The sequence below is a fragment of the Triturus cristatus genome, chromosome 7, assembly GCF_964204655.1.
Source record: "Triturus cristatus chromosome 7, aTriCri1.1, whole genome shotgun sequence".
NCBI lineage: Eukaryota > Metazoa > Chordata > Amphibia > Caudata > Salamandridae > Triturus > Triturus cristatus.
The window spans coordinates 271,450,050-271,465,150 of NC_140590.1; the positions used below are offsets into that span (position 1 = coordinate 271,450,050).

Genomic DNA, 15,101 nt, shown 5'->3' on the forward strand with positions numbered 1-15,101 from the left:
AATGAAGTTGACTTTTGGAATGGAAGATTTCTTGAAGTGAAAACTCAGACAAGTGGTATGCCGTATAGTTTTTTTTTAAGAAAGACCGTTTCTTTCTGTACTCTATGGTCCCTAAATAAGGCTTCCGTGCTTTGGATTTGCCAAAATTTGGTTCTCCAAATACTCTTCATTAACATTTGCTTTCCTTTACTCATATCCTAGAATAGCCAGATTTTGACTAAACATCAGTAGAGTAAATCCACTTGTTGGTAATGATTAGATTTTTTTAAAGCTGCTGTGGCTAAAGGGTGTGATCTGTTAGCACTCCGAAAGTACGGACGTTTCTTTAGAAGTTTGAATGACGATCTGGAGGCGGCGCCTTACAATGTTCCCACTGTGTGTAATTGTGACTTTCTCTAGCGTAGCTTGTCCTAAGTATGAAATATGTGCATAGTGGTGATAAGAATACATTTATTTGAAATTTGCTGAATTCAAATAAGGATCTTCATTATTCAAAGTAGCATATGCCTGTAAATCGGACATAATTTTAACAGTCTGAATATCCCAATCATCTGAAATAAAACCGGGTATTATAACATCATTCAGTGAAACTTTTATCATATAAGGCAATTGCAATGTTTCAGTGGGTCCTATAATTTGGTATGGAACCTTCTCCCAGGCTATAATATTTGCAGCGCAGTGACCTCTTCTGACTCTGAGATGAGAAGTGTGGCTGTAGCTCATGAACCAAAGTTGAGACAATTGTTTTTACAGGTACAAAATGTCCATTCAGTAGCAGTAGAACAGCAGGTAACGTTGAAAACCACATGCTGATGAAAAAAAAGTTCCCAAAATGATCCAAGCATTGGACTACAGAGGAATCAAATACTTGTCACGAAACCATTGACAAACACAAAGAAGTCGCTGGCGTCATTGACTGTAGAAGGGGTTGTAAAATCTCCGGTCGTTAGAAATGGCGCTCTCTGCAGGATTGCCCCATACCTTTTGCCTTCCTCCTTTTTTTCTGACCCTGTTTTTATTGGCCTTAGGACTCTGAGAACTTTTATCACCTCTGACCAGTGCTAAAGTGCATGTGCTTCTTTCCTAAACGTGTTTGTCATTGGTGTATACCTGATTGACTTATTTAATGTAATTGTAATAAGTGGCACCCCATGTACCCAGGGCCTATAAGTTAAATGCTACTAGTGGGCTTGCAGCACGGATTGTGCCACCCACAGAAGTAGCCTTTCAAACCTATCTCAGGCCGGCCATTGCAGGACCTGTGTGGGCAGTTTACTGCCACTTTGACTTGGCATTTAATACCTATTTGGCAAGCCTTAAACTTCCCTTTTATTACCTATAACTCACCCCTAAGGTATGCCCTAGGCAGCATTGGGAATTCCTTAAAAATATTTTAAGCTTCAATTTCTGATCAGAGAAGAGTAGCGTTTTTGATCTTTCATATGTTTGGAATAGTATTGATAAATCCTACTTACAGGTGAGGTTGGATTTAACTTTACTAGTTTAAGAATGCCACTTTTAGAAAGTGGACATATCTGCACTTACTGCTCCATGCGCCCGACAGCCTGGACTGGCCTGGGTGACACCTACATTTGTGCATTCTCTCTAGACAGCCACAACACAGGATACTCAACTGCATCTGCATTCATCTGCATACTGATGGGTCATCCTGGGCAGGAGGGGGGAAAGGTGGCAACAGTTAACTTGAAATGTCCAGAGTCACCCCTAAGGCATCCCATCTTAAGCAACATTGTGATGTGACCTAGCCATTGTCTGATGTGTGCTCTTTTGAACGGCCACGCTGAAGAGTTCTGGGAGCGTAATCTCTGTAAAAGCATCAGTTAAACTTGAAAGGTTTCCGCTACTACAATTCATGGGCCTAAAAAGAATGTTATTCACCGTAGTAAATATTATATTTTTTGTCCTTACAGCCCTACCAAGGAGAAATCCTCCAGTAAGGCAGTATGAGAGCAGGTCCCAAACCCCCGAAGAGGTTCACTTCAGGTGTTTGGGAATTGGAAGCTCAGCATGCTCCTATTTCTGGCCCTTATAACCCATCTATGCTACTGCACTGCATTTCTTTTTCCCCACTGTGACTGGTGCTGTTTCATAATCAGCGATGAAAGAGATGAAGGAAAGGATGTTGGCTCATATTCCTTGAATTACTTAAGGGGTAAGTATCCTATAGTTTCTATAATGATTAATAGTTCGCAATGCTTCCTCCAATTCCTTTCGTCCTATGCATGGGAATGTCGCAAAGCGTTACCATTTACAGAGAGGAAAAAGAAAGAATCTGTCTCCTTTTAGTTGAACAAAATACATCCTTTAGCATGACTTGACTAAACTGGGTATTTGTCGGGGCCAACAGCTAAGTAATATTTGTTAGTAAAGATGAGCTGCCTACTTTACTAATGAGATTGTTTCATGCCTGGAGATCGAATATTCTGGAGGATGCAAAATTATCCAACAATTTAGACCTATTAAGCCTGTTTGTGTGGAGAGTCTACGTAAGTCTGAATAGTTATGTGCTTTCTAAAATCATTTATTAAAGTGAACAATGTAAGGCGTGGTTAACATCCAGGGTGTGCAGTATCATTTCTCCTTTGGAAATAGAATTTGTAAAAAAATGTGAATAAATAGATTTTCTGGTATACATGAAACTCAAAGTCCATTTCAAATGAAATGTAGGATGAGTAATTTGGACTTTTATTAAGATTGTTTGATAAACATTAGCTGACGAGTCCTAAAGCGTGCTTATTGTACAAGCTGATATTAGTACCAGACATCCATTTTCCAAGTGTTTTGTCTGTCAGTTTTAGCATACTCTTGTGGTATGTGGTCAAGTGCATGTCGTACTGTTGAATACCCATGTATAATTTTCAGATCAGTGGGAACAATCTTGCCAAGACAAGCAAATTAATGGTTCTATTAAAACTTGTTGATGGATTGTTATGGTTATCCAAAGCCTATTAGCGGAAGTGTGGCCACATATGTTTCTTCAGTAGCTATAAACTAAAGATGAAGGTTCTAAGGACTCCCATCCACCTATTGTGAGGCATGATGATGGGGGTCTCCCAGAGCTTGTGATAAGAGGGCCACCCTGGGATGTGGAAACCAGCCTATCACAAAGAAAGGGGACCAGGGGAGCTTGTAGGGCCAGTATATATATACCCCTCAAAACAGCATACATACCCCTCAAAAATATAAATTATCTAAAAACAGGTATGTAGTTCCCTTAGAAAAAAGGGAGAAATTAAGCCCCTTTGCGGTGCCTGTCAGGCATTGCAGCGCCTGCCCAACTAGGAGCAGCGCCTTATGATGAAGCATGACACCAATTCGGGTGTGTGAGGGCTTCAGTTCCAAAAGAAACTAACCCCTTGGCTGTCGACTTGGACATTGACCCTCCACTTAATTTCTCCCTTCTTTCTCATTTTTCTAAAGGAACTGCATACTTGTTTTGATATAAAAGGAAGAGACCAGTGCCCGAGTCATGCCTCTAATCTGTGAAAAATAGACTTGGCTCAGCCTATATGTGGTGATTAGAATTATTTAGCATGGCATTCTCCTGCACAGCTTCTTTATATATCATTGACTCTGTATAAGATGTGAGAAGCAGCGCATAAACGTTCCTTTATAAACCAGAACAAAGGTATCCCTTAAGGCAGTGTTTCCCAAACTCTATGGGTCATGAGCCGATAGTTGGTGGGTTGTGAAAGTGCAAGTCATAAATAAAGATGCCTTTACATTCTGTATTTATCTTGTCACATTTGCTGCTCTTCAATGACAAAGGTCAAATATCAGGCTTTGCTTTCGGACAAATTGCTGCTTATATGTTTTTTAACATGGGGATTGGTTTTAACAAATTCCTCTTACTTTGCAGTCAGAGAAAGCAAAGTTAATTATGTGACAATCTTGCCGGGATACAGAGAAAGTGAAATAAAGGCTAAAGATGTAATTTCTTTGTAACACACAGCAACATGTAAATGCCTGTACACATTCAGCAGTTCAGAAAGACATGAAAAATGAAGAACATTTATTTGTAATTCTGAAGTGTGATGGAACCAGAGATTTTATTAGCATCAAGACCCTTTATTTGATGTTGCGCGAATGATAAATATTTGCTGAAACCAGATTTCCACACATTATCCTTTGAGTGCAATATAGTTTTTTCAGTAAAACCTCAGGTCTGTGCAAATTTAGTGCCCATTGACAGAGCGCTACTACATAATGCTTTCGTTAAATTAAAAATGACCTGCCTCATGTCCTTGAAAGCTAGGTTGGCCGTGAAAATTTGTCATGCTTAACGTGGGTCACAGTTCTAAAATGTTTGGGAAGGACAGCCTTAGAGGGTAGATGTTTCCTCATCCTTGATAGAAAGAAGACTTCATTTTACCCTTCATGCCCTGCAAGGTTGCAGAAATAATTTCCATATCTCTCAGGGAAAATTCAGAAATGTCTTCCGGGAACACCTGAGCTGGTTCTGTAGAAGAAAACTGATTTTCCTCAAAGTGCTTTTGCATTTTCCAAGAGGACCAGGAATGTCAGGACAGTATTACACCTTTACAAGCGGAATCAGTATCCCTCTGTGTGCTGCCTCATATCTTGGAGTCTTCCTGATTTGGGAAATAATAGTAATAGCTCTCTAAGACGTGTATTCCTATTGAGGCATACCATTGTTGTTGTTAATATTTTTAATATTTGTATACTGTACTATGACCCTGTAGGGTATCTTGGTTTTGAACAATAGATGTTTACGGTTATCCAACTTGCTGATACTCATTTTGTCAACTTCTAGGGATGAAAAACTGAGTGACAGGCAGAGATTCACACCTCTGACTTCGAGGTCCAACACAGATATATGCCTTGTTCCACTGATCCATAACACCCACCCCGCCAATTGGTCTGGAAACCTGGGTCTGATTTGTAACACTCTTCAGGGTCCAAGGTTTTCTGTCAGTCAGAAGTCTCATTTGATTCAATCCAATGAAATTCTTTTTATAGTGTGATGTTAGACTCCTACGTGGGTCTACTGTTGATTTTCAAAAACCTTGTAAAGTTGCAGACTTATAAAGTTTTACAACTATATTACCTTTTATTATAGAAATAATCCTTTTGGTGATTGAAGCCATCTCTATTTTCTAAGAAAAGTGTTAGACCTCAATGCAGACTAGTCGTTGCTCTGTTAGAGTTGCGAGTGGTGACTGCTTCTGTAAAGTGAAAGTCCAATTTTTCCTTTGATTTCATGAACATACTGTAAATGTGTTGGAGAAGTAGGATATTGGTTTTACACATTGATTTTCTTATTTATCTCCTCCCTCTATGTAGGTGGTTTGACAAATCTTTTACCTTTATCGTGTTTAAGAATGGGAAGGTTGGTCTAAATGCAGAGCACTCCTGGGCAGACGCCCCTATTATCGGACACCTGTGGGAGGTAAGTAGAGGGTGGTTGTTGTTGCATATGCATTGTTATCATCTGTACTCTGACAAACAATTTGCTTCCTGTCACCCATGTAATACTTTTTGCACATTCAACCTGTCTGACTTTTTGGTTACCTCTTCTCATCAGTCTGTGCTGGCAACCGATTGCTTCCAACTGGGATACAACGCAGAAGGGCATTGCAAAGGAGAGACAGATGGAATACAGCCAGCTCCACAGAGGCTACAGTGGGATATCTCCAATGAGGTTAGTTTTCAACACTTTCAAGATATTTAGTGACTTCAGTGAGATGAAAACCTTTGTCCAAACAGCAAGAGCCTTAACCTATTAATGTTTTTGTTCTTGGCCATCCTAAGGGGAATCTCTTTAAAGTCTATGAAGTTGTCTTACCTGGGCCAAATTAGGGATATGTTAAACCCCTTCTAGGGGAGTTCCATCGAGTTGACTTTTGAGCCAAGAATTACATTTGTGTATTATAATTTCTTTTTTCATATATTTCTTCTAGTTAATAATCTAAATAATTTGGACAGTCCATGGATGTCTAACACATTACCTCCGTAGTGCAGAGACCATCAACGGGTTGTCCATGTCATTAAAAAAGATAATGCTTCTGGTTGAAGCGTTTTAGATTACCCAGGCTCAATTATGAAGGTGCCACAAAGAAGTGCTCAAGCTTTAGTACCAGTCTGAAGAGGCTTGGAGTGGTTGGTACATGGCAGATGAGTCTTACAAGTACCCAGGTAGTATGTAGATAACCCTTTGGCTAATTCTTTGTTGACGGTTTGACCTAACCTTCCTTCAGATCTCTGTACATTACAATTGGTAATCAATCTAGAGGAATTTGTGTAGTGCTTCTTGTCACCCGTTTGCTTGCTGCCGGGCCCAGTCGAAGAGCCAGGTCTTGAACCCCTTCCTGAAGTCAGTGTGAGAGGGTTCAGTGCGGAGGTGGAGTGGGAGGGTGTTCTAGGCTTTTGCGGTGAGATGGGAGAAGGATCTTCCTCTGGTGCGGGTGCTGTGTATGCGAGTGATTTCTGCAAGGGCAAGGTGAGCAGAGGTTCCTAGGTGGTCAGCGCAAATGAAGGCAGCGGTTCAGGTAGGTGGGTCCTAGGTCGTGGAGGGCCTATTAGGTGGGGGTCAGGAGCTTGAAGTGGCATCTCTTCTTAATTGGAAGCCAGTGGAGGTCCTTCAGGTGCTAGGTGATGTGGGTCCCCCTGTCCATGTTGAGGATCAGTCTGGCTGCTGTATTCTGGATTGATTGAAGTCTTTGCATGAGGTTGGAGGTGGTGCCTGCATAGGTTATGTTGCCGTGGTCTAGTTGGCTGTTGATGAAGGCCTGTGTTACAGTCTTCCTGGTGCTGATAGATTGGCACATGAAGATATTGTGGAGCATTCGGAGCGGGAGGAAGCAGGTTGAGGCGAAGGCATTGACTTGTTTCATAGATAGTTTAGTGTCGAGGACGATGCCAAGGTTGCAGGTGTAAATTTTAGGCACAGGAATCATCTAAGGAGCGGTGTGTTTGCCAAAGATGAGGACTTCAGTCTTGTCCGTGTTTAGCTTGAAGTAGTTTTCCCTCATCCAGGCAAAAATACTTTTCATGCAGTTGTGGAAGTTAGTATAGTCATGGTGGGGTCGGCTGAGAGCGATAGGATGAGCTGGGTGTCGTCAGCGTAGGAAACGTTCAATCAATCAGGGTTTTTTAGAGCACACTACACACCCGTTAGGGTCTCGAGGTGCTGAGGGGTGGGTGTGAGCAGCTTTGTTTGGGTCATTCGAAGAGCCATGTCTTGAGGTCCTTCCTGAATTGGCGCAGTGTCTGGCTTCCTGCGATCTGATGATGTCTGTGAGTGGTGACATGTAGACGTTGAAGAGTGTTTGACTGAGGGAAGAACATCGGGGAACTATGGTGTGCTTGGCTTGCAATGTGAATGATGGTAGTCGGACTCTCTAGGTGTATCTCTCGGTGAAGGATGCAATCTATCGGAGTGCGTCGTCTGTGATGCCGACCTGGTGTAGTCGTTCGAGGAGTGGGAGTGTGATGGGAGATGGTGTCGAAGGCTGCGGTGAGGTCAAGTAGGATCATGGCTGCAGATTCTCCTCTGTCGAGTAGGGTGTGAATGTTGTCTGTTGTGGCGATCAAAGCTGTCTTGGTCCTGTGATTGGGTCTGAAGCCTGATTGTGAGGGGTCTAGTAGTTTGTTCTTCTCCAAATATTCAGTGAGTTGGAGGTTGATGGCCTTCCCCAGAACTTTGTCGGGGAACGGGAGTAGCAAGATAGGCCAGTAGTTCTGGAGCTCACTGGGGTCTGCCGATGGCTTCTTGAGGAGTGGTCTGACCTCGGCATGTTTCCACGGTGTTTTTACGGTCCAGTACAGCTGCTCTGAAAACTCGAAACATCCAATGTTTAAAATAAACCTGTACAAAACTCCATTGGAGGAGTCTACTGTGCAGCATCCCAAAAAACACACAAGTAGTAAGGCGAAAAGGAGAAAAGCATAATTTAATATTGTATTCTGTGTATCAGTAAGACTAGATGCCATGTTTAAACGTTTATGGGTCATCTCGTTGGTTGCTAAGGATATCCAGTTTTCAGTACCCAATTCATGATTGTTTCAGATTTTGAAAGTAATTTAATGTTCGAGGCATATGAGCTGCAGATCACACACTGAGGATAAGATCGCCATCTGGTGTTGGGCTCGGATGATTGCAGGTTGTTGTTGTCTTCGGAAGAAGCCTTTGGTCACGAGGTTGGTGACTCCTCCCCTGGACAACAGTGCGCATGGGCATCCACTCCATCGTCAGATTGTTTTTTTCCGCCATTGGGTTCGGATGAACTTTTTTCCGCTCCAGCAGAAAACTTCTAGCAATCAATTTAACTCCTTAATCTTCATTCCATCGACTTCGAAATCAACTCGGACCGGTTCCGGAAGCGGCTGATGGACAGGACACCCTTCAAAAAATGCCCCCAGTGTGGAGCGAAGTTCCCCCACAGTGACCACCACGAGGTTTGTAACCTCTGCCTGTCGCCGGAACACAACGAGTCCACCTGTCCAGCTTGTGCCGCTTTCCGTTCGAAGAAGACCCTCCGGGACCGAAGAGCTCGACGCCATATTATGGCCAAACCAGCTCCAGAACCGGAGGACATCTTTGCTCAAGATGTTCCCGAAGACGACACCGAAGAGATCGTGTCCGAGGCCGACGATTCCGATGACCTGATCACTCCATGGCAGCGTGTGAGTACCACCCCCCCTGCCCCTGCCCCATCCAAAAAGACAGTGGTCAAGACTCCGCCAGCTGGGCCCAGTCGCGACCGGAAATCCTCTTCAGAAGCCCCGCCCTCGGGCCCGGCTCCGAAGACATCTAAGCCTGTAGGTGGCTCGGGCTCGAGCAAACCTCATGTGATTGTGCCTTTAACACCCTCAGCACCGAAAAAACCACTGTCGGCACCGAAACAGGCTTCGAGACCGAAATCCCCTTCGGCACTGAAACGTTCCTCGGCACCGAAGTCTCCACCGGCGCCGAAACGTTCTTCGACATCGATGCCTAAAAGTCCCTCGGCACCGAAACATACATCGGCACCGAAACATACATCGGCACCGAAAACTCCATCGGCTCCGAAAAATCCATCGGAACTGAAACATCCTTCGGCACCGAAAACATCATCGGCACCGAAAACTACGTCCACACCAAAAACGGCTCATAAAGACCCGAAGCGGGCGTCGCCGCCACCACCTTCGGAGCCAGATGAACTTTTTCGACCAGATCCTACTCAAAAGCGGATCTACATCAATCCTAACACTGGACATGTGACTGCCATCCCATATAAAAAACGGAAGCTGGACACTACACCTCCCCCAGCTCCCATACGGAAAAAGGACTGTGCCACTTCACCACTTCGTCCTTCTTCTCCTGTTTTACCTTCTAACCCGTCCCCCCCTCCTCCTCCTGTTTCTCCTTTACCTTTACCTTTACCACCTCCCTATCATTCACCTCCTCCACAGGATGATAATGATGACTTAGGGGGAGGGGCGGACCCTGATTTATTTAATGATCCTGTTGATCCAACCGACCCGTTTACTTTTCCAGACACAGCACCGGTAGATGACTGGTCTTATCCAATGCCTGACATGCCTGACCCCACTACCTACCCCTCCAAGCCCTCCCCTCCTGATGACCACCTAGGGTTTGGCCAACTAATAAATAGGGCAGCAACGTTCCATGGTGTCACTATGCACACGGACCCCCTTGAGGAGGATTTTCTCCTCGATACCTTTGAGCAGTCACAAAAAACTGTTCATATACTTCCCATGATTAAAGGGGTTATAAAGCATGCCACTGACGTCTTTAAAGACCCTGTTCGAGCGAGGGTTCTCAACCCCCACATCGAAAAAAAGTACCGACCAGCCCCGCAGGACCCTGCATACAATAAAGCCCAGCTCCCTTTAGACTCCTTGGTCGTATCAAATGCCAGGAAGCGCGTTAACTCACAGACAACTGGAGAAACGCCCCCCCCAGACAAGGAGTCTAAGCTTTTAGAGGCCTCAGGCAAACGAGTCGCCGCACAGGCGGCGAACCACTGGCGTATTGCCAATACCCAGGCCCTGTTAGCTCGGTATGACAGGGCACATTATGACCAACTTGAGGACCTTATGCAACATCTGCCTGAACCCTTTAAGTCCCAGGCCACTGACCTCATTCAAGAAGGCAAATTAATATCTAATGCCTCCTTTAAATGCGCCTTAGATGCGGCAGACACTGCTTCTAGGGCGGTCAATACTAGCGTCTTACTCAGACGACATGCCTGGCTCCGTATTTCCGGTTTTAAACCGGAGGTTCAAACCGCAATTCTGGCTCAACCTTTCAACCAAGAGCAGTTATTTGGCCCTGCAGTGGATACTGCATTAGAAAAAATGAAGAAGGATAATGAAACTGCCAAGTCTATGGGAGCACTGCAGTCTCCTCAAAACCGGGGTTCCTTTCGTCGCTCCTTTTATAGAGGAGGCTCCAAAAACACATCAACTGAGACCACGTCCACCTTTAAAAATTCTGGACAAACATCCCCTAACAGAGGTTATTTCCGGGGAGGTTATAGGGGAAACAATAACAAAGGCCGAGGGCGGGGCAATAACAACAACACCCGCACCTCCCCAGCCACCAAACAGTGACTTGCCACCACTCCCCCCAGACCATTCCACTCCGGTCGGGGGGCGACTCCAACAATTCCTACCTGTCTGGACTTCCATCACCACAGACAGATGGGTAAGACAAATTATCCAGTCTGGCTACTGCCTCGAACTCATACAATCCCCCCCAAACATACCACCCAAACAACGCCCAATGTCCTCACATCATCTCTCTCTCCTCAAACAAGAAGTTCAATCCCTGTTACAAAACATGCGATAGAACCAGTCCCCCTTCAACATCAGGGAAAAGGGGTATATTCTCTATACTTCCTCATTCCCAAAAAGGACAAAACACTAAGGCCCATACTGGATCTCAGACTACTAAACCAGTATATACATTCGGATCATTTTCATATGACCACTCTCCAACAAGTCCTCCCACTCCTACAACAGGGAGACTTCCTTGCCACATTAGACCTCAAGGACGCATACTTTCACATCCCTATGCATCCCGCTCACAGAAAATATCTACGATTTGTGGTAGATGGGCAACACTATCAATTTACAGTTCTCCCATTCGGAGTAACAACAGCACCCAGAGTGTTCACCAAGTGCTTAGCAGTCGTGGCAGCGCACCTCAGAAGACAACAGATCCATGTCTTCCCCTATCTGGACGATTGGCTCATAAAAGCCAATACATACCAAAAATGCGTTCTCCACACTCATCGCACGATTCAAACTCTCCACGATTTGGGATTCACTATCAACTACCCCAAATCCCACCTACAACCTTCCCACTTACATCAGTATCTAGGAGCAACCATAGATACATCCAAGGCCATTGCTTATCCCAGCACTGCCAGGATAGCCAGTATACAAAATCTCATCTCTCAATTTCAAACTCATCCATCTCTTCCAGCAAGAGTGTTCATGCAGCTCCTAGGCATGATGGCGTCATGCATCTCCATAGTCCCACACGCACGACTTCAAATGCGTCCCTTACAGGAATGTTTAGCACAACAGTGGAACCAAGCTCACGGACAACTTACCGATCTGGTGTTGGTGGACAGTCGCTCACTGAAATGGTGGAACACCATCAACCTGTCCAAAGGGCGACCGTTCTTAGAGCCTCTTCCACAAGTTGTGCTAACTACCGACGCATCTCTCACGGGGTGGGGAGCCCACCTCCTTCACCATACCACTCAGGGCAGATGGACCAGTCAACAAAAACTGCTCCACATCAACCACCTGGAACTCTTAGCAGTGTTCCTAGCACTAAAATCCTTTCAAGTTCACCTAAAGAACAAAACTGTCCTCATACGCACAGACAACATGACGACAATGTATTATATACAGAAACAGGGAGGGACACACTCTCCCCAACTGTCCCAACTGGCACAGCAAATCTGGAGATGGGCAATTCCCCAAAACATCTATCTGTTAGCAGAACATCTCCCAGGGATCCACAATCAAGTGGCCGACCTCCTAAGTCGCCACACACAGCAGATCCACGAATGGAAACTACACCCCAAGGTTCTACTCCCCTTCTTCCAAAAGTGGGGACAACCAGACATAGACCTGTTCGCCACTCCCGAAAACACAAAATGCCCAACCTTCGCCGCCAGATTTCCACACCCACAGTCCAAGGGCAATGCCCTATGGATGAACTGGTCAGGCAGATTTGCGTACGCCTTTCCGCCTCTCCCACTAGTTCCATTTGTGGTACGCAAACTGAAACAACAGTCACTAACACTAATACTAGTGGCTCCCACTTGGGCACGTCAACCGTGGTTCACCACGCTTCTAGAACTATCCTTAGTTCCACATCAAAGGCTACGCCTCTCCCCGGATCTATTAACCCAGAACCATGGAGAAATCAGACACCCAGATCCTCAAACACTGAACCTAGCGATCTGGCTCCTGAGGTCTTAGAGTTCGGTTACCTCAATCTCCCTCCAGACTGTATGAATATCATAAAGGAAGCCAGACGCCCTACTACTAGAGCGTGTTATGCCGCTAAATGGAAACGATTTGCCATCTACTGCGCTAATAATGACATACATCCATTGGACGCTTCCATCCAAAACATCATTTGCTATCTACTACACTTGCAAAGATGCAATCTAGCGTATTCCTCTATACGTTTACACCTAGCAGCCTTGGCAGCCTACTTGCAAAATAGGCAACACCTGTCCCTTTTTAAGGTACCAGCCATCAAAGCGTTTATGGAAGGTCTCAAAAGAATCCTTCCCCCAAGATTGCCACCTGCACCAGTGTGGAATCTCAATGTGGTTCTAACAAGACTCATGGGTCCCCCATTTGAACCTATGCACAAATGTGAATTACAATTCCTAACATGGAAGGTAGCCTTCCTTATCGCAATCACTTCCCTACGCAGAGTAAGTGAAATACAAGCCTCTACACTAGAGGAACCTTTCTTACAACTACACCGTAACAAAGTGGTTCTTAGGACAAACCCTAAATTTCTTCCAAAAGTGATTTCCCCTTTCCACCTTAACCAATCAGTAGAGCTACCGGTCTTTTTCCCAAACCCAGACTCCGTAGCTGAAAGGGCCCTACATACCTTAGATGTCAAAAGAGCCTTGCTTTATTACATCGACAGGACAAAACCCTTTCGAAAGACAAAACAACTCTTTGTTGCTTTCGCACCACCACATAAAGGCAACCCAATCTCCAAATCAGGTATAGCCCGGTGGATAGTTAAATGCATCCAAATATGCTACCTCAAGGCTAAACGTACACTTACAGTTCCCCCTAGGGCGCACTCCACCCGTAAAATAGGGGCTTCTATGGCCTTCTTAGGTAACATTCTCTTAGAAGACATTTGCAAGGCAGCCACGTGGTCTACCAAGCATACCTTCACTAAACACTATTGTGTTGATGTGCAGGCCAAACAACAGGCCTCCGTGGGCCAGGCTGTCCTAAAAACTTTATTTCAAGCTGCTGCAACGGATACAGGCGACCACCGCTAAGGGGAAGCACTGCTGTATAATCTATCCTCAGTGTGTGATCTGCAGCTCATATGCCTCGAACGGAATATGCTACTTACCAGTATGCATCTGTTCTTGGCATGTAGAGCTGCAGAGTCACACACGCCCGCCCGCCTCCCCGGGACCTGTATCTGTTCCAGCATCCGTCTTACTTAGACATTACACATGGACATCCTTTCTTTCATTTCTATACACTCCATCTTTTCCCATCATGGCGAAAAACAATCTGACGATGGAGTGGATGCCCATGCGCACTGTTGTCCAGGGGAGGAGTCACCAACCTCGTGACCAAAGGCTTCTTCCGAAGACAACAACAACCTGCAATCATCCGAGCCCAACACCAGATGGCGATCTTATCCTCAGTGTGTGACTCTGCAGCTCTACATGCCAAGAACAGATGCATACTGGTAAGTAGCATATTCCTTATCCCAATTCCTCTCAGTCTATTCTTAGTATGTTTTGCAAACCCTGGGAAGGCCTCTTTAACTTTTGTCATATGACTTGTGCCTTCCATCCAAACAAGGGCAGTGGTTTGATGTGTTTTCTACAGCACTATCTTGACTCCCTTGAACTGAGATTCCAATGCCTAAAATTAATGAATCATTTTCTTTGCTGATTCATTCATTGGAAAATATTTCACCAAATCACATTGCTCCTGAAATAAGCAGAACATCGCATATTTTTCAAAATCTATTGTATCAGAGCCTTTCCTACATTGAAAAAGAGTGCATCTTCTACAACAAAATGTGACACTGGCTTAGTACTTCACTTAAATCTATGTTCCATCATGAGATCTGAAGACAAACTTCATACCCTTTTCCATTGTGTTATGTTTTTTTTTTTTTTTAAACGATTTTTACTAACACAGTTTGCCAATACATTGGGATGCACATTTAGCATATTCAATACATGACAATTTAAAATCATACAGTCATGACTCGTGGGGGTAGCAATAGACAGTCCCCCCTTCTTCTCTCCCTCCAGACCTTGGTGTACCAGCAGGGGTCTTCCCCCTCCCTCTTCTATCTCAAGGCCATAGAAGCTCAACCAGGGGGACCAGCTTTTTTGGCATCCTCTTGCCTTGTATGTCACCCTTTCAGCAACAATATACAGATCTAAGCTCGATCTCCACTCTGCAAGTGTTGGGAGATTGGTGGTGCCCCAGAATTGAGCCACCTCTCTCTCGCCCAAACCAGTCCTAAATTACATAGTAGGAGTTTACTACAAGAAAGATCTATTTCGGTGGGCACCCCCAATAAAATGTATTTGGGATCCATAGGAAGTTGCGCTCCCAGTATCTCACTCAACTCTTTCAGTATCTGGGACCAATAGGATTTAATCTGTTGAAATTCCCACACTGTGTGTATGAATGTGCCCCTTTCTGTCTTACAGCATACACAGTTGGGTGTCCTTCCCATTGCTTGTAGACGTGCCCTGTCAAAGTACACTCTGTGTAGTATTTTGAAATGTATCAATCTAAGGCGTGACTTGATGGCCACCTCTCGATGGTGCATCAACGCCGCTTCCCAATCA

General features: G+C 44.8%; 1 protein-coding gene across 8 annotated transcripts in view; it reads left to right on the top strand.

Annotated features, from left to right (window-relative positions):
* The window catches only part of LOC146809390 (carnitine O-palmitoyltransferase 1, liver isoform-like), a 406,858-nt gene that overhangs the window by 295,511 nt on the left and 96,246 nt on the right, over positions 1-15,101 (top strand). For all 8 annotated transcript variants that reach the window (XM_085616202.1, XM_085616204.1, XM_085616209.1 and 5 more), the window contains 2 exons: positions 5,326-5,431; positions 5,567-5,683. In XM_085616202.1, the coding sequence (XP_085472328.1) occupies positions 5,326-5,431; positions 5,567-5,683 (223 nt within the window). The remainder of the gene's footprint in view (positions 1-5,325; positions 5,432-5,566; positions 5,684-15,101) is intronic.